The 19,268-nt window shown below is 45.9% G+C and overlaps 2 protein-coding genes across 2 annotated transcripts in view; one reads left to right on the top strand and one right to left on the bottom strand.

The window, feature by feature from the left end:
* T265_04366 (hypothetical protein) overlaps positions 1–19,097 on the top strand; it is a gene marked incomplete at both ends in the record, with an annotated part of 26,387 nt that extends 7,290 nt beyond the window's left edge. Inside the window, 4 exons of the mRNA XM_009169087.1 lie at positions 3,477–3,627; positions 8,197–8,330; positions 10,641–11,909; positions 18,092–19,097. Coding sequence (XP_009167351.1) covers positions 3,477–3,627; positions 8,197–8,330; positions 10,641–11,909; positions 18,092–18,607 — 2,070 coding nt within the window. The remainder of the gene's footprint in view (positions 1–3,476; positions 3,628–8,196; positions 8,331–10,640; positions 11,910–18,091) is intronic.
* T265_13494 (hypothetical protein) lies at positions 11,316–16,381 on the bottom strand (the record flags this gene model as incomplete). The annotated part of the gene is made up of 2 exons (XM_009169109.1): positions 11,316–11,539; positions 16,279–16,381. Coding segments are annotated over 2 exons (324 nt in total), but the record flags the coding sequence as incomplete, so codon positions are not given.
* Positions 19,098–19,268: the final 171 nt, after the last annotated feature.

The following is a 19,268-nucleotide window of genomic DNA, read 5'->3' as shown; positions in this document are numbered from 1 at the left end:
CTTAAGGGACGTGTGTATCAAGCTACAGTACGGGCTGTTTTGTTGTATGGTTGTGAGACTTGGCCTATTCGAGCAGCGGAACTGAGACGCCTTCAGGTGTTCGACAATCGTTGTCTCAGAACCATAGCTCGTGTGGGTTGGTGTCGGCGAATCCGTAACAAGGCAGTTAGAAAGTGTGTTTTCGGTTGTGTAACGGGTACTTCCATTGAAGAATGTGTCCAGCACCAGAAGCTGCGTTGGTTGGGACATGTGTTACGTATGCCGAACCATCGTTTGCCGAAGGGAGTGCTGTTTTCCATGCCCAATTCGAAGTGGCGTAAACAGAGAGGTGGCCAACCCTTGACTTGGCAGAGGAGTATGAAGGAGATCACGAAACGCTTGGGTGCTGTCGGTGCTACTCGCCTTCCAGGATGGGGACCGCGTGATCCCCACTGTGCCTGGTTGGAGACACTACAAGATATGGCTGCCAACCGATGTCAGTGGCGTTCTTGTTGTCAGTTTCTATTCAGATTGCCTGAGTGAATGTCTGGAGGTGTAGGCACCTCGGAATGATTGTGGTAAGCTAGCACTAAGTTCCTTCCCCGTCCACATTTACTCTTTTCTTTACAATAAGGCCTTCAAATAAATCATGGTTGTACGGCAGTGAAGCATCGGTGTTGAACACTGATGTCACGCTGTCGATGATGATGATGATGGTGATGACATATCAATCTCGAATAAAGAAGAATGTCTTGACCGTTGGGGCGATTACTTCGAACAATGATTATCGTAGCCAGCAGCCTCCATTCATCTGGAGCCTACAGCTGATGTTGAACCCTGGATGGTGAGCGCGAAACCCCCTACGGCCTCGGCGGTTTATGACTGCATATGTTTTCTCAAGCGCCACCGAGTTTGTCCTCCGGGTGATCTCCCACCCGCATTGCTCAAAAATGAGGGTGAAGTCTTCGTTCAGCGCTTGTCTGATATGTTTACGTGCATTTGGTAAAAGGAGACTGTTCTAGACAACTGGGAAGAGTCGATGATAATGCCCATTTTCATAAAAGGGACTCGTAGTGAGTGTGGCAACCGCAGGGGGATCAGCTTGGACCCTAGTGTCAACCGTCCTCCATTGCCTCATAATGGCTCATGAAAAACAAACTCGACAGCAACAAGCGGGAATCCGGTCTGGTAGGGGTCGCATTGACCAGACGTTCACACTTTCAGAACAATGTCATACGTACAGACGACCCACTATTTTAGTGTTTCTGGATTTCCAAAGTCCATTCGAGTCGGTTATCCAGAGAGAGTGGGTGAGCTAGGGGACCTAGTGCTGGCCTATATCAAGCATTCTGAGGTGCGTATACCTCCAACCGCTCAATCAGACAATCTGGAAATAAACTGACAGCACGGACGCCACTGAAATCGATTAGCCGCCATCTCTTGCAACGTCTCCAGCCAAGCACAGACGGGGTCACGGGGACCCCATCAGGAAGGCGTACAACACCAACAACACACAAACCCTTCGTGATCTCTTTCACCTTTCTGCCGAATCATGTGCTGTCCACCTCGCGGTTTTCGCCACCTGAAGGAGGCACGAAAAAAACAAAACTCGTCTCGGTGGACGGCGGACTTGCAGAAGCTGCTGCTGTGTGTGACGCAGGGCGAGCAAAACGGTCAGTCCTAGAGCTGGGACCTGCGAAGAAAGTATTCAAATTTGGACTGGGCAGGGTGGAAAACGGAAAACGTGAAAGTGTAAGAAGGGAGGCGTCAGCAGTAACATGTTATCGCTTACCTAGGCTGCTGTATGCAGCAAGTAAGGCGACCCGGCTGATGACACCACGCGACGGCCGATGTGGTATGAGAGTATTGTTAGTCGTGAATGGGGATACTGCCAGGACGCCCACACCTAGACAGGAGGACGATTAGAGTCCTCAACCAAAGCCTTTTTCTCAAAAGCCTAACCGCAAGGCAGCGGTGTTTGGCGGGAAATGCAAATGTATTACCATTTCTACAGAACAAGCCGCCACATGTTCCAACCCCCAACCTGGAGGGCAAGGAGAGTGTGTTTGTCAGACTCTGTGAATGTCGCGTGAACACCCCCCAGTATAGCTCAATGGGTCTCCGAGGTACACAAACCGCCACACCACGGTAAGGTCTAGTCTCTTCGTGACGCACACAAAGTGTTATCCGCTAAGGATGCTCACTCCCTTAATTCTTATATAATTTCGTGATCGATGAGGTAATGACACGAACACTGGAAGGTCTTCAATATCCCGGTGTTCTGCTAGCATCAAACGAAAACATTGGTCTGGAGTATGCAAATTACACTTTCCTCGCCTTCAAAGAGAAGGCGCAGGTGTTTTGAATAAATTGATCGAGTTTTCCTGTCTTTCGGCATGTGCTTTACTTCCACAAAGTGTATGGGGTGGGAAGTTGGGAAGAAAACGTATATGAATTAGAAAGGAGGCTTCAGCAATATCCTATTTCCGCTTATCCACTTTACGGTATTCAACAAGTAGGGCGACCTGGCTGTTATTACTTGACGTCCGATGTGGCATGACAGTTTAATGCTATTTTAAAAGTTTTCGTCACTTATTGTCAGCTGTGAGTGATTTAAAGTTTGAACGGAAATTCTTAACTATAGGAGAATGGTGCCTCGAATCTGATGTTCGAATCGGTTGACACTTGTCTTACTTATCCCATGCTCTTTTATTACCTAATAGCTACTGTATTAACGTTACTACAGCTACCCATTCTCATGTATCACTTTTGTCAGCTCTGTAGCCAGAATTTTCATATTGACAGTACACGACGAGTTTCACTCTGTTTGGGTCATATCAGTGTAATTTTACCTAGGTTATAAACTAGTACGAAATCTACCGACTGCACCCTATGTACGTATGCCATTGTGTTCCCATACCTTTCGGCCTCACTGGTCACCAGGGTGTTCAGGTTGCATGTACATGACACCCAAGGATGGGCCCAAGACATCCCTAAGTCGGAATGTAGAAAAAAGCAACAATTTTCTACTCATTGTCGAAACACAGTCTGTCTTGGAAGAGGTCTACCGATGGCATAGGTAGCACGCCAACGATAAGGAAGTTGAACCGAACCTCGGATGGAATGCAAAAAAACCCATCAAATGCTGTTGCGTGTCCCGAAGTTAGGTAGACTCACCGCTTTAACTTGTTGTGTAACGAAACTTGATTTTACCCAATTGTGACAGTCCTTCCGACCATCGATGTTGACGTCAGATTTCCATCACATGTCATTTTAGTGCCACTCCTGTGGACTTTTGGGGTGTGTGCTGTATATCTTTGCAGACCGTTCAGACTCAGTTCGTAATTTAGCGCCAATACGTTACGATGTGCATAGGGGGGAAGCGCACAAACTAGCTGTTGCTCTATTTGGTGTCTTTCAAAGGAATGTTACATTTTTTAACCCGTTTGTGGACAGGGGCGTTGCCGTTCAACATAAATTATCCACTTTTCATACAGTTTACACGGTCACCGATGGTGAATCCCGTCTACCTTGTACCAAGATCGGGGCTGACTAATTCACCCAACGTAATGCATGTCCGCAGTGCTGGGTCTGGTCAAACCGTCTCACCTGCTAACGGAATACTGACGAACACACCCATTTTGCCGCGTGAGTTTCTTTTTTATATATTATCCTTCGTAGTCGGTGTATATTTTGGCAGTTTGGTAAACATTTCGGAGTTGTTCCGATCAACGGATATGCGCAGGTATTTACGATTACCTAGGGTTTCACGTGGGTTTCTCTGTTTGTCATAGTGGTTCATTCGTTCACATTCAACTCGGCTGCTACCGTGCTCTTCACGCTTCCCGAGGACTCCTGTTCTCATCCCAGGCCTTGATAAATCCATGTTCTTTGAGATGCTCCTACAGTTCTACCCGCTACAGTAGGCTCTGGCCACAAAGTGATACTCATCCCCTTCTAGAGAGATCAGAAGTGTTATATTCAGGGTAGAGGAATCTAAAGGTTGGAAGATGCTTCAAGATACTGATTAAACGTGACATCAAAGAGAGATCTCCGTTGGAAGTATTTTCAGAGAGTTTCGGTCCATATAGTGCTTAGTTTAGTGAAACCGACTTGTTCCCCTGTTAGTACGGTGTGTGACTACCCTACCCATCAAAAGTGAGCATGGCTTCCGAACCACTTAAATGCATCCGAATATGCCACTTTTGTTTGAACGGGAACGTGCACTTCAGTTGATCATTCTAACGTATGTTGTTCTTCGTTTTCTCGTGTAATCGCATTTTTGTGGTTATATAGTGGCAAGACGAAGTCATTTCGAACCACGATGTAGGTACCTGTTCAAACCCTTTATTCATTGCTCCTTTGAAGTGTTATGATCTGAGCAAGGGTAGTTTCGCTGCTAATCTGGATCGATGGGTCCTGAACGTCCTGATTAAATATATACCAAACGTCTTCTCTCCTAAGCCTTCTCTAGGCCATCACTCGACCTATAGACTGATTTTCAAACAAACGAAAACTTTGTTTATCAGATTCAGTGTTCCTTGCGTGTCAATGAGTCATCGTTGGGTGACCCACCCAACCACTCACTGGTTATATCTCCACGGGGGCAAGCTAGCTCAGTGGTTAGAGCGTGAAATTACTGACCGGAAGGTCCGTCGTTCGAGAATCCGACCACTGCCTCTCGAATTCCCCTTTCTAGGCTTGGACAACCTGGCAGAATTCCAAACGTCTTGCTTCCTTCGGGTTGTATGGCAGTTAGGCACCGAAAGGGTGCTATAGCTGAACGAACGATATCTTCACGGTTGGTGACGAAACGTTTGCAAGCATATTGTCAAGCTCAGCTAACAGGTCAACCACCACCTGATCTACAACTAAGTGTACATCTTTCCCCGGCACGGTAGACTGCTGTACATGATTCCAGTTGGCCCAGCTCACTGGATCCGACACGCAAACCAAATTCTACCGATGCATTCACATATCCTCTCGCTGAATCTAGAAGTGCTTCTGGACACCTTTGATCTTGGATCCACTGCGGTAACTCCGTTAGAGGCCGAACCTAAACAAGCACTACGATCGCGACGCTGGACGTACATTATCTCCAACCCAGGCCGGTAACTGCCAGTCCACCCCTGACTTCAAAGTCAGGGGATGTATTATGGACCTATTAGTCGGAACTCTACGCCGAAATCCTCTTACAGCTCGCAGTTAGGCACCACCGCAACCATTAAGCTTGGTTAGTCAGACGCGATCCAGCCTCAAAATGAGCTCTAACTGACCGGAGATGTGTATCCAATGATCAGTCGTGCTCCAATGTCTGATGAGTGTTGGTCGCCGATGAAGCGTCCAGAAGTCTTCAGGATTTCCAGTGTTTTCTTTACATGCACGTTAAATTAGCTGAGATGTACATGGGTTTTTGACCAATTTCGGGATCATTGAAGGTTCTTCTCCTGAAGGCGTCAATATGGGAGGATCAGACAGGGAACTGAGCTGAGACTCTGTCATGTCAGAAGTAGTGCAAATGCGTCAAGTGTGGATATGGGACCGATCAGGGGTTTCGACCGTAGCCTTTATCTTGAAGGAGCCCGAGATAGCTCAGTGGTTAAGGCGCCAACTTACGGACCGGAAGGTTTTTGATTCAGACCCAACCTCAGTTTCTCGATTGTTTCTGTCTAGCCCTGGACAACCTGACAGTATTGCATGAATTTTGGACGGCTCAAGCTTCCTAAATCTCGAATACTTCTCTAGCGACTATTCTTGACGGTACTCGCACATCTCCAATCGTCATTTTGGACTATCTAAAACCTATCTCCATGTGCTTACCATCCCCTACGTCTTGCGTTCTATTTACATTGGAGTGCCTTTTGATCGCGCATCCGTTTTTATGGTGTGATTCCGTAGTTACAGCTAAAAGATTTCATTTTCGAATTATGTTATGTCCTGTGTTAAGTACAGCCCTTGAGGGCGCCTGGTATTTGTCAGGATTTCTTGGTGGTTCGAGCACTCTTCTGTTGCATGCCAATTTCGATATGTGGTCCACTGGCTGTATGCTCTCTTGAGACCATGGTGCAGTCGTTTTGTGCGTACACTGTAGTCCTTTTGACCGAGAGGTCACTCTTTAACTGTATGAATACTGGAAAGCCACTAATGTTGATTGTGTTCGGCACCCTTCGCATAACTTCGGACATCACTGCTTTGTGGATAAACTGTCATGCCTCTTCTACGAATTGACACGAATTGATCCGGACGGTCGAGATTCATGAGCCAACCCCATCAGGTACTTCCGTCAAAGTTGGTACAACGACCGAGGTACGTAAGCCATCCGAAATTCCTTGTCCTGTTTGAATTGCAAGAGGACATTTTCTGAGAGTACACATTCCGAGGCATGAACTTGCACGTTGCGATGCATGTGCCTCAATCAAACTGGATGAGTACCTACATTCTTAAAGTCTTTGACTTCAATTTGGGCTGCTGTTTGGTTGAACTGTTTTTTTGCACAGCATTGTGACGAACCATTTACACAGAAAAGCGCCTTACGTATTTGTACTAAGGTTAGCTATCGCCTCATGTACTCATCCACATTGCCACTTGGTTTTCTCAGGCATGGTGGTTCTCTGCTGAAAATAGCTGATGGAGCAACGATCGTCCCTAGTTTTTTCGGACAAGCTTTTTAAATTGCGCTTCATTGTTGGGTCTCATTGTACAGGCACCGCATACTTGTGTACTGAAGGTCAACAGACCAGATAAAACGACAATATTAAGTGTCCAGTAGCCGAGTGTGAATGGCAGAATAAAATTTGTTAAAGCGCTACCGGGATGTTCAAATGTAAGAATACGCTTTTCACTTGGTGTCAACAGCTATATGATGAATTTAGCGATACCATATGCAAGAGGCTAACAGAAATGGTGGGACAGAAAGGTGATTGCGTAATGACAATTGACTAGTCATAGCTACAAATTAGCTGGCTCAATTTGCTCCATTCGTCGGAAGCCAATGGATGATCCATCTGTTTCAGCTTCACCCCTCATCAACATTTAGAAATAAGAATAGTGAGGTGCTCAGTGGAGCAACATAATGAAGACAGCGATTTCACTAATTCTGTAGTTGCAGCCTCGTCACAGATGATGTGTTTGGGGAATCAAAGACCTTTTAGACGCCGTTGGTGAATGAAATCGAAGGTGCCTACGTTTGTTGAAAAGGTGGGCTAGCAGCATAATGTTGCGAGACCATAACGTATGAACTGTGTGCGAAGCTTGTCCCGGTTTCTTGAGTGCCACCTGCGTGGGAACGGTACTAATAATGTGGCCTCTAGATCACTGAGACGTAAATTCCGACAGCTGTAAGCAATGATGGCTTAATTGAAATGGACAGCTATCTGTTGAAACGGACGACTCATTTTTGCGCTTTACCTGTTTTAGACTGATCTTGGAGGCCAAGTTTAGTTGCTTCCACTTTTTCTTTCCACTTACGCCCATACATAATCACTCGGTTGACAAGTGTCACTTCCAGGGCATCTCCTCTTACGGAATGCGGCCGGCTCTTTTCTTTTTTAGTAGGCTACTTATCTACTATCAGTAGCCAGTGAATAATCCAATAGCTTGGGCATGTCTGAGAAGGCCGCAGCACCCTAATCTGAACATGAATATTTGTGTCCTGATACGCTTTATCTATTGAACGATTCGGCGATATTTCCTTTGGATTTACCTTAGAAAGACCTTATCTAGTCCGCTGTTTGCCCTGCTCAAATGCTCACACCGTACGCCACCTGCCTATGTAGGTAAATGAACCTCCCCGACTTTGATACGACCGAATTTTCACTTACTCATTTTTGCGTTAGAAGTTTTGTGGGATATCTGAGAATGAGTGCTTATGGGATTGACCCAGAGTTACTTCGAGTAGCGTGCGAAGTCATGGAATATAGCTGAATGTTCTCTAACACCACCGATATACCCAGATTGCGTGAGGTAATTCTCACTGGTGTGACTGTCGTTGCATATTGATGCGCGACACTTTGTCGGCCAAACGATTAACTCGCCATACAGTGTAGCATACCGTTGCTCCATTTTCAGCGGACGAATATTACTACGACCATGGCCACTTTGGTATGTGCTTCTGTGTTCAACTCGGTTTCGGGAGCTTATTGTTTTCCTTCTTTATGTTTTTCTTTCAGCCTCCTGCTGATGGAATATAAACTCGCGATGCTTATTCCAAACTTCCAGGCGTAGCGTCGACGCAGTCATTAGCATCAGGTGCGGGAAAACTGGTTGGCTTTCTAAACCAGTTACTGGAATTATCGAAAACCGTTGCGGCGGACACACATTCGGCGGTTCTCCGGTTGATCCAAGCACTCGTGGTAAGTGTCATATCTGCTCCTTGTTCAGTGTCCAGTTCAATAACTAATTTGTTTGCTCCATAGCCTATGGTTCGTCATCGGATTCGATGTATGAGAAGTTTTTGAAACTTGTTTCATAACGTCAAAGATTGCATCTCGTAACAATTCTTTATACTCTTCACTGGTGTTCTACACCGCTTTCCCACAACAGTTAACTTTTTCAAGGGCGTTAATTGAATTTGAGTATTCTGATCGCTGACCTCCACCCTAAACGACCTGAGACAAAATCTACGTAGTCTAAGCTGAAGTTGGTCACTCCAGATGGATTAGGGGCCGTGGTTTTCGCATTCTTACCAGGAGGTCATGGAGCACCAGTCAGACTTTGAATAAATTTTTCTTCCAATTCACTCAAACTCTGAATAGGACTGTTTCACTTGAGGATGGGCGACAGTTGCTTGTTTCCCCGGTCTGTGCCGCGGTGCTGGTTTCACTTCTCTTGCACCGAAATGGTGACGATCTCAACAGAGCCATCTTCGCTTCCACCCTTCACCTCCTTTTACTAGTAACCATAGTGTGTTTCGGTTTTGATTGAAAGATGAACGTGATACATCTGAGAAGAGTTTTTATAGTACTACATAGATCAGGTCTCGAAACTGAGTTTGAGATAGCTCAGTGGTTAAGCGCGAACTTAATGACGGAAAGGCTCGTGGTTTGACTGCTCCTATATAGGCTTGGACACGCGAGCAGTGTCCCAGCTCTCGTGCTTCCTTCGGTTCACGCGACAATTGGTCTCCGAGAGGGTGTTACAGCTAAGCGATTATTAAGTGTCGATCAGCATCCCAACGAGAAGCTTTAATGAAAATGAACGGGCAGTGGCGCTAGAGGACTGATAGTAACAATAACGAATAATCGTTCAGTTGAACCATCATTTCGGCTTCTGCCAGCCGTGTCACTCAAACGAAGCACGAGAGCTTAACTACTGCCAGGTTGTCCAAGTCTAGGCAGGACCAGTTGAGATATCGAGTTTATATTGGAACCACGAACCTTCCTGTTAATAAGTCCGCGCTTGACGACTAGGCTATCTCAACCTCAGTTCCGATATTGATCTATGTAGTATTGTAGAAACCAATGTATCGCTACAATGATGATGCCCAAGAGCCCCAAACCTCCTCGCAATGGCCGGAAGTAACCCTTGTCGTAGTCTTATATTTCCTTTCGTACTGTGCTCGGGTTTATCGGCACCACTGAGGCATTTCGAGGATTAGATAGGTATGATTCTACCATTCACTCATCACTAGGGATGGCAACATCGGCGCTGACCATGTTGCTTCATCGCCGTACAACCACAAGGTATATTTAATTATACTTAATGCCTCAAACAGGAAATAAAGGAAAAGGGCCAGTAAGAGACGTAGTCCTGGCCTATCCCAAACATCCTGTGATGCCTCCTCCAATCGCCTAATCAGACAATCTGGAAAACACAGCGCGAACGTCACTGGCATCGACTGACTACCACTTCCTGAAGTCTCCAGCCTGGCCAGGCAGAGGATTAATGAGAACCGCATCCACTAGAGAGATTCGCCCTTTCAAGTTTGATTCATGTTTTACCATAATAACCTTCGGGAGAATCCACTGCTCTTTATCACCCCGCACGTGTCTCTCACGAACAGTGGGACAGATGCTGAGTTGATAGTCTCCGTTGTGAAAAGGATGTCAACCTTATGTCATGAAGCACTTTTCAGTCTGGCTAATTGAGAATCATGGTGATCAACATTACCGATTTGATTGACGTCATGTGGTGTGTTATATGGAGAAGTTTAAACCAGACGCGGCAGTTTAGTGCGCGTTGTTCCTGGCGAAAATTAGTACACCTCACTCCTAAAATGGTTATGTCTCTCCCTAAAATTCATACTTTTCGCTGTGTAATATGGTTCCACTGGACAACTGGACAAAATACAAGAATCCATTGCGGGTATCAGTTTACCGATGCCGATACAGTAGGTCCGTTTTTGAGAATGAACTGTTTGATAGTCTTCGTCAAGCTGTGGTACGTGGAAATACCCTTTCTGAGGCACGAAGCAATTTTGTCCTACTCTGTAAAGCCAGAGGTTTTGAGGGCTGCTTTTATCGCCGTGGCCACTATATCTGTCCAGTAGTTGTTAAAGGAAGTTTGTTTAAACTTATGAACGTCTTGGACATACTTTATGGTCTTCGTTTGCTGTCGGTTTACCCGATGCTACGAAGTTAACTTTATTTGGACGGGATTCCACCACTCAATTTCCTGTCACGTTGTTCGTGTACTTTCGGTCATTTTAGTTTTTTTCCTTTTAGAACGCCGAACTGGATGCCACCTCATTCTGTACACAGCTGCGCGTCAATTTGAAGAGTGCGAATACTTCCACAGACATTGGGCCATTTATCAAGGACAACATAGACGCACTTCGCAGGGACCTAGCTAACGGAGTATGCCGTTTGCCAAACATTATTCCCCCTTCCGCACCATTGTCAAAAGACACATGTGGTTCCTCCGCTCCTCCAATGACAACGGGTGGTTTATCTACCCCAAATCCTGGAACAGTTACAGTGCAAGTTCGACCAAATGCCAGCGTCTCTGTTCCTGGTGGTTCTGTTTCTCAACCAGCCGTCACGCGCTTGTCTACCCCAAGTGGTACTCAACCACGCATCGTAGGTACCCTCTTAAGCTCTGTCCCTACACCCGTGACTTATGCTGGTACTGTACCTTCAACCATCCAATCCGCACGTGCTCCACACACCCAACCTCCATTACTGGCCCCAGCTCCTCCTCGTTCGTCTTTCTCCCCGTTGGCCTTATCTACGACCCAGCTATCCACGACGAGCATAGGACCACTTCCAAAGTATCGGCTAACGCAACCACTGAGTACAGTTGTCTCTTCCTCAACGTCAAACACAGTTACTCCAAACTCATCCCTCCCAACAGTGGCCACCACGAGACTCACGGCAGCTGCCACATCTATCCGAACATCCTATCCCACTCTCAGACCAGTTTTGGCCCCTTCTCCTTCCATTTCCTCATCCACTACTGTGAATTTAACCCCTTTAAAAACTGCATCCAGTGTGCCTTCCATGGTACGACCGAAGTTGGGCATTCCAAGTGGTCCTACCTCTATGAATTCCAATGCCTTATCTGTGAGCCGAACAACTTCACAGTTGTCCGGCCTTTCATCTTCCCTTTTCGACAGAACCAGCAGCTTAGAACGAAAACAAGACTTGAATGGCGATGAAGTTAGAACTTCCACCAGTTTGTTGTCTCCTTCCAAAGATCAACCTTTTTTCCCTCCACATCAAATTCGGACTGTATTAGGTAATCACGACCCGTCATTATCTTTGACTGAGGATGCGGTTGTATGTTTATCACATGGGTTACAAGCACTTGCTCGATCTCTCCTCACCCGACTTAGCGCAGTCGTTTCACATCGATTAGAACGTCTGCCTGATGACCCACGGCTGGTTCAAAGCGACTGCACGCGCGAGCAACTTCGGTTTCTGCAGAAACTTGATGAGCATGATAGAATGCGCCAGTCGGAGTTGGAAAAGGACTTTATACTTAAAGCTGCCAAGGTATGCCCGTCCGCTTGGCCTGTTTCCACATATTGTTTTCTCAATGTCCTGCATGGTTGTTTACCTTGAGACCACCTGACCGTTGCCGATACATTTAAGTGAATCACAGCTTGACGTGTCCTTGTAAATAAACAAATCCAAATTATTATGGCGTCAGTCGAGGTAGTTTAATACTAGTGCTGAATTCAACGTTAATACATAATACAGAAATATGTACCTAATTATGGCTTTCCGTATGCAGTGTATCTGCTCATGTCCGTTTCGTCTGACCAGTCCCTTCAATAAACGTGAAATTTACATTTGAAGGTTGGGGTTGAAATTCTCCGTCAAGAAAGCGAAGATAAAGTCTGGTTGTGTGAGCTACCTACCGTTCGTAGGCTGGAGTCCAAATTTACTTCACACTGCGAATCACTAGTGCCTGTATATATTCTCGGTGCTCTCGTAGTACGTATATATGAACTGGTATTTCTGATATCAGATAAGCTTCCCATGCCGTGTGTAGGACTTTTCCAACCACGTGTTATGAACACATCCAACGACACTGACAGTTACAAGGATGACTGACTAGCAAGCAGTCACATTTGTGTGATGCCATGATAGGCGTCCAGTTAACTGGTTCTCAGAAAGGAAAGATAATAGGTTACGAATAGCATTGCGGCCTCGGAAAAACGCAAATAGCGGTCGCTTCGGGAAGGTTTGGTGAGTACTCGGCAGACCCACCAAACTTTCTGAGCGCTTCCAAATCGACGACTAACCTCTTTGCTCGAAGTTAGATTATACTGAAGAAGGCACTCACAACTGGCAGTCTGTTTTTCACGTTTATCGAACTGGCCTTATCTGCCCATTACTTTGATAAGTTCACCAGACAACAGGTTGGTTGTCGTTGGGCCAAGTAAGACAGGATTTCCGGTTTTATTACTTTCCCTCCAGCCTCCGCTGTCATGCTTTCAATGATACTCGAATGTCGTTACATACCTATGGTGGATGAAAATCTTCATTAGTGCTGTATGGACTGGACTTATTCATGGTTTAGAACAGTCACCGCCCACTCCATCTACATCTGCAGATAGTTTACCACCACCTATAAAACAGAATTGGTGTTAATCTTTTGAAGAGCTTTCTGGTAAAAATACTGCTTCACATCAATCGCTTGCTTATTTTTCCCTACTAAAATCGCCCATTTGCTTCTTTGTGTTCTCGTTTCCGATGGGTATAGTCAAGACATGCAAGTTTCCGTTTGGCTTGATAGCGAGAAGATAGCTTTTATCATAACGAAACGCGTTACACTTCCTGACGAGTGGCAAAGGATGAAAGAAATAGCTCCATCTCAATCCAAGCATTGCAATAAGTTTGTCTTTCTGACTGATAAACAGGTGTTCCATGGCTAGACATAGGATATTGCCTCAGCAGACTGAATCTTGAAAATCGAACAGCCCTTGGTCAGAGTCTTAAATGCATTGATCACATGTCTACCCTGAGAGGACTTCTCTTCCACCAGCAACTGTCAATTTGTGAAGCCTAAAAGCAGCGTTTTAATCACGCTGCTGTCGGCATCTGTTCAACACGACATTTGGATATGTGGTCCGTTTCACTGAGGGCTGCAATAGCGTCTCCATACAAATATGCACTATTCGTTTCGGGGTTCGTGCCGAATTTAAATTTTTGTCTATTCTTGAATGTGAGGTAACGGTTCGCGTGGCGCGGTTCCCCTCCACCCATATTGACTAGAATAGGTTTTCTAAACTACCGTACACACTTTTGTTTTGGTAGTGTCTTCGCGTGTGGTCTGAATATTGACTGTATGGTGAGAACCCGTACTGCCAAATCCAGTTTAGCTTCTGGCGAACTCGAGGAGCGGGTATAAAGACCCCAATCTCTAGTTGGCGTCGGAACTACGTCTGTAAAATGCAGTACTCCCGAATGTCCTCTAGTGAGCGTACGGGGATAGTATATGACGTAAAACACCTCTTCAATTAGACTAAAGGGGCCATTTACAGGCATCTTTAAGCAGACATATCGACAGAATATCAACCGTCGTCGTATACAATTGTTTACGGTAGCTTGGACTTTTTCCCAATTGAAAGTGTTACTCAAAAACAATCTGCAGATAGTTGACAGAACACGAAGAAGTGGACCCTCGGAAATGCTGTTTCTTAGAAAGCTTGAAAATCACCAATATATTTTTTGTACAGGAAGCAACGTTGCCGAACGTTCAAGGAATGGTTAGATTTACGCTACCTTGATTGCGCCTGCATTGATTAGTCGTCGATAAATGATGATAGTTCCTTGGTGAAACGTCAGTTAATAGAGGGGTTTTGGGTCCGTTTGTGTGATGTGCACTGCTAGAAAGTGATTGTCACCTCTACCACCGTATGGATCGGAATGAAGCGAAATATGGACGGTAGTAGTACAGCATGTGATGGTGTTTTAGGTTTGACTTGTTAGTGCTGCAGGTTCCCAATCAACTCGGAAGGGACACCGTTTGGTGCCCGTTCGGGTCTACCAACAGTCTACCTTAATACATTTCCAGCACCGTTGCTACCAAATCTAACTATCTGACATTTTCGCCGTTGATTTGGAGAGGAATTTACCATAGTCTTTCCCTTTGGTTTCGGAGTAAACCCCGCTGCCGTTTCCCAAGAGTATTACTCAGAATTAGGATTGCTGTAGATTATGGAAGATGCCAACGGGACTGTTGCTTGCCGATGAATTCGACCATGTAGTAAATAAAGCTAGTGGTGCATAGTGTTCTCCAGTTTGCTGGTGATTTCTGTTATTACTCTGCTGTCCATTACGAGTGTTGCCTTCGTGGGTTGGTTTCCTCTCTGTGTGGGGTCTGACAAACGCTCCGAATTGCGCGCAGCTCTGTCGTCTCCGGATGTTGAAAAGCTGTCTGGGAATGCCGTGTCCACGAATTCGTAGACTACATTGGTTCCGATCAACATTCACCGGTCGCTCACTTTGGGAGTTCAGGCGACCCGTTGCTGCTCTAGCGACTATAAATCATCATATAAATAGATCTTAGTTTTCATTTCCTGGGTGACTCCAGTCCAATAATAGTGTTATCTGCTCGATCGATCACGTTGCTTGGGTCGGCCTCGCACCTCTCACCAGATTCCTGGTGTTCTCTACTTCATGTATCCCTCACGGGCAAATCTCTCTTCTGCTTTTAGTTGTCCGTCAACCCACCAGACCTCACTGGATTCCTAGTGTTCTCTAATCCATGTATCCCTCACGGGCAAATCTCCTGCTTTTAGTTGTCCGTCAACCCACCAGAAGTGAGAGCCAACCTACGACCCAGGTCACCTGTATGGGACCAGGGCCCAAGTTTACGAGAAGTTGGTTCCCTACATATGACTTGTCTCTAGTTTGCCTTGGAATCCCACTAAGATGCCACACGAAAAATCCGACTATCGCGATGATCCGACTGAGTGTGGCGTATTGATCACATTTGAGTGTTTGACCTTTCTGGTTTAAATGAATGCAGGCAAATATCCAACTATGCTAAGGCGTAATTACCGTTCATCACTTTAACACGACTGCTCCTGCTGACCAGCAGTCCAAGCAGTCAGGCTGCATCTTGACCAGATCTTGAGAGCAAACAGGACTTTAAACAGGGTGATTTAATTACCCAGAATGAGCAGAGATTAGGTGTATGGTGTAATTCGTTTTCCGCATGAGTGATTCGGCCCTGAAAAATCATGCTAGGGATCTGCATTCAGTGGGTTAATTGCCCAACTCACTGGACAGATAGAGATTAGGTGTATTGTGTGATTCGCTTGCCGCATGAGTGATTCGGCCCCGAAAAATCATGCTACGGATCTGCGTTCAATGGGTTAATTGCCCAACTCACTGGACAGATCGTCTTACTCGACAGCACATCTTATCGAATACCGTTAAGTCAATTCATGTGAAACAACCTATTGTCCACAGAGGCGCTTGGTTCCGATTGCAGCCCGTTGTACAACCAGATCAGCTGCCGCTATTCTCTTTATCTAACTGTCCTTTAGGACCATAGTAGGCCGCCATAACCGTTATCCCATTAGGTATTATGTTTCCGGTATCGCATTGGTAACGGCTGCTCAAGTTGTGTATGGAAGGTGATCCAGGGTCTGTGGTCTTCACATAAGCCGCACTTCGGACACAATAGCGAATAACTACAACCAACGAGAATCGTTACCCAGGCGGACTCCATACACGGTTTACGAAGTTGACGACCTCACACCGAGATCTTCAACACTTCAATCTGACTATTTAGTGAAACAGTGGTGCGTTATATATCCGTTGGCTGGTGTTAAAGTAGGAACAACTACTGGTATTCCGCTCGGGGGGCGAGATGGCCCTGTAGTTAGAGCGCGAATTCACTCACCGGAGGGTCCGTGGTTCTGCCTCTGCCTCTCAACTTCCCCTGTCTAGGCTTGGGAAACCTGGCAGTATCCCAGCCCTCGTGCTTCCTTTGGGTGGCGTGGCAGCTAGGAACCGAAAGGTTGTTACAACTGAACGATCATCTTTTCTTATTCATCCCGGCTCACTCAGACAAAAGTGCTGAATGCATGATCGCAAAAATGATATATGAGCAGGACCGATTGTTCCTTCATCAGTTTGGCTTCTACTGGAAGCCAAATCCCAACCTCAGGAAGCCTAAGGGTGAATGGAGACCTGTTGCTGTGGTCGCGCCATAAAACTCATTATAAGTTGATTCTGACAGTCATTCGGATAAACCCAAAATGCGGCTTTGGTTGATAGGTGTATCCCTACAAAACAGCTCCACGCTTAATACTCATCTGTCGTGTAGACTTGGTTATTGTAGATGGGAACTGTCAGAATAAACGAGGGCTTATTCTAGAACAGCATCCAGGTGACAGGTATTCTTTCATGGATGGATATTGCTGGGGTTGGTTCCCATCTTTGAGTAATAAGTAGCAGAAAAGACATCTTTCTAGCCATCTCCGGCAGCCGCACACTAATCTTTATCGCGATAAAGTAGCATCTTACCGTATTTTTGCTAATTTTGGCATCCTACGAATTTTTTCTGATGTGTTCACGGAACTAGATGGCGGCGGATGTAGACCGCCACCTCGCAGTAAAATCGCTGAAGCTAAATCATTCAACGAGAGCTGCCACGCAAACCGATGAAAATAATCTATCCAATCGTAGGCAGCAGGAATGTGAAGCCCAGAGTCAGGGTGGGGTTCAAACCATGCATCTTCGGTCAGTTGTTTGTATTCTAACCGCAGTAAGGCCCAACAGCTAAAATGGTCCCGGCGCGCAACATCGGAACCCCGCGGCTCTGCATTGTCTTTTACGCCTTAGGCTGACCAGAGGTGCACTTTCGAACGAAAGCTGTGCGGCACTAGACATCAAGTGGATTATATGCACGAAGTTTCGCGTGAATTCCGAGAAACGCGCTTCTAATCTTCGCGCAACCAAGCTTCATTCACAGAACGGCGGTAATTTCGATGGCGATCGAACTGAAACGCGGCAATCATCCATGGAATCCAGAGCTTGGTCTTCTCTGTGAAGTATGCTCAGCCCGCCCTTTAGATGCCGGTTAAACCCTATCCAGGGTTTAAGGTGTATTAGCAGCTGCATTCAAACAGCATGTGGAAGTCACGTGCATCTAGGCAGTAGGTAATTCTCAAAAGCAACTGACCACTTTGAACAAGATGAGTCCTCGGTACTGAGTGCCACCTCCCACCCTAGTGCACATCTATGCTCAATCGAATATTCGAGGTTTGAAATACATAAAGCGTTCCCCAGTTTATCACGTGCATGTTCACGACCTTCAATATTTACGCAGTAGACTGTCAATGATGAGTTGCACATGCAGACTATAATTGACTTGGAGACAGTTATCCCTTGCAGCACGAAGGCTTCCAAGCAATTGCGCCTGGAGGTCACTGCCGCCTCAAGGCCACTCGTTAAATTGAACGGCCAATCCAGTTAACTAGCGTCCATCCGATTTCCTAGAACCTACTGCTGGTTAGTGGTATAATTGTATGTTTTCATCTGCATCATCTACCTGGTAATTAATTACTTTGTCTTTTGTAGTTCATGTTTTTACATATAGTTATAAGTCGTCGGTTTTTCAACCTTATAGTAGGATGATTGAAAACGTCAGTTTACCTGCGCCAAATATTGACTCGTGCGAAATTCAAGTTTCCTTTCGTTTCATTGTCTAGTCACGATCTCGGAATGAAGACCCTGACCAGATTCGCATGCGCGAAATGGCACGCCGAATCGCCACGGAGGACTACGAACGCGAAAAACAACATCAAGCTAATCTCACTGCGTTGCATGCAATCGGACCGCAACGTAAACGTCGTTTCGATGTCATGGACGACGTTAGCGGTTCTGCTATAACCGACCCCTCCACCGGACAGGACAACGTGAGCACCAGCTCCAGTCAAACTAGACTATCTCTGCTTAGTGCGAACCGTCTAGGTGTGATCAACCCGACAAGCGGAATTTACGTTGCCCAAGCCAGTTCGGAAGTCCCACAGCCCAACGTCTTCCCTGCAACATCCTTGAGCAATCTATCCTACGCACTGTCCTCAGAACCACCCTCTGGTGGCTATTCCCTTGCACAGTCCTCTAGAATTCACCGTGCCACCATCAAAGACATACAGCTTGTGTTGTCACGGACACCCAAACTTCGACGTAGCCTCACCTACTATCGGACGCACTGGCATTCGTGACTTCCCTTTCAGCGGATGCGGGCTATTCGCGCTTTCACACATTTAAGCTTTCAGTCCTTACTCATTTGCAAACCGGAAGATACATAGTCTATGGGTTTCATCACAACAGGATGCTTCCTACGTCGCCACCACCTGCAAAACCATCACTGTCTTAGTGATTCGAAATCGCTTGCTCATTCCACTCACATATTCTTGTATATATCGTAGGGCGCTTAATGCCACAGAGATTTTGTCCAAATGTGCACACCCCCTGATCTATTTTTTGATACTTTCTGATGTTTCAGCTTCACCCCCTTCCTCCTTTGTACATATCTTAGGTAAAGGATTTGATTGAACCCCAAATTCGTATGCTATGTACTGGTTTGTTCCAGATTTTCTGACCAGGTTCAGTAAAAGAATCTCCAGGGATAAAAATGGTTTGTATAAAGTGCTGCTTCCACTAAACCACTTTTTACTTTGAGTTGTTTGGAGTTCCAGTCCACCGTGTAAGTTGTTGAACACATTGGTCACCCAAAAAAGAAAATATCAAAATTCTGAGCTTTGGTGACAACTCGCTAATCGTGGGAATGTCCGGTCGTTTCATTTGCACTTCAACCGTAACGTCTATTTCGTTGACTTCGTAGTTTTACATTATTGGCCTTAGTCACCGAAAGCATCTCAC

This window comes from Opisthorchis viverrini, assembly GCF_000715545.1.
Source record: "Opisthorchis viverrini unplaced genomic scaffold opera_v5_71, whole genome shotgun sequence".
Classification (NCBI taxonomy): Eukaryota; Metazoa; Platyhelminthes; class Trematoda; order Opisthorchiida; family Opisthorchiidae; genus Opisthorchis; species Opisthorchis viverrini.
Note: the sequence above shows the minus strand (reverse complement) of the source record. Positions and strands in the feature narration are given on the sequence as shown.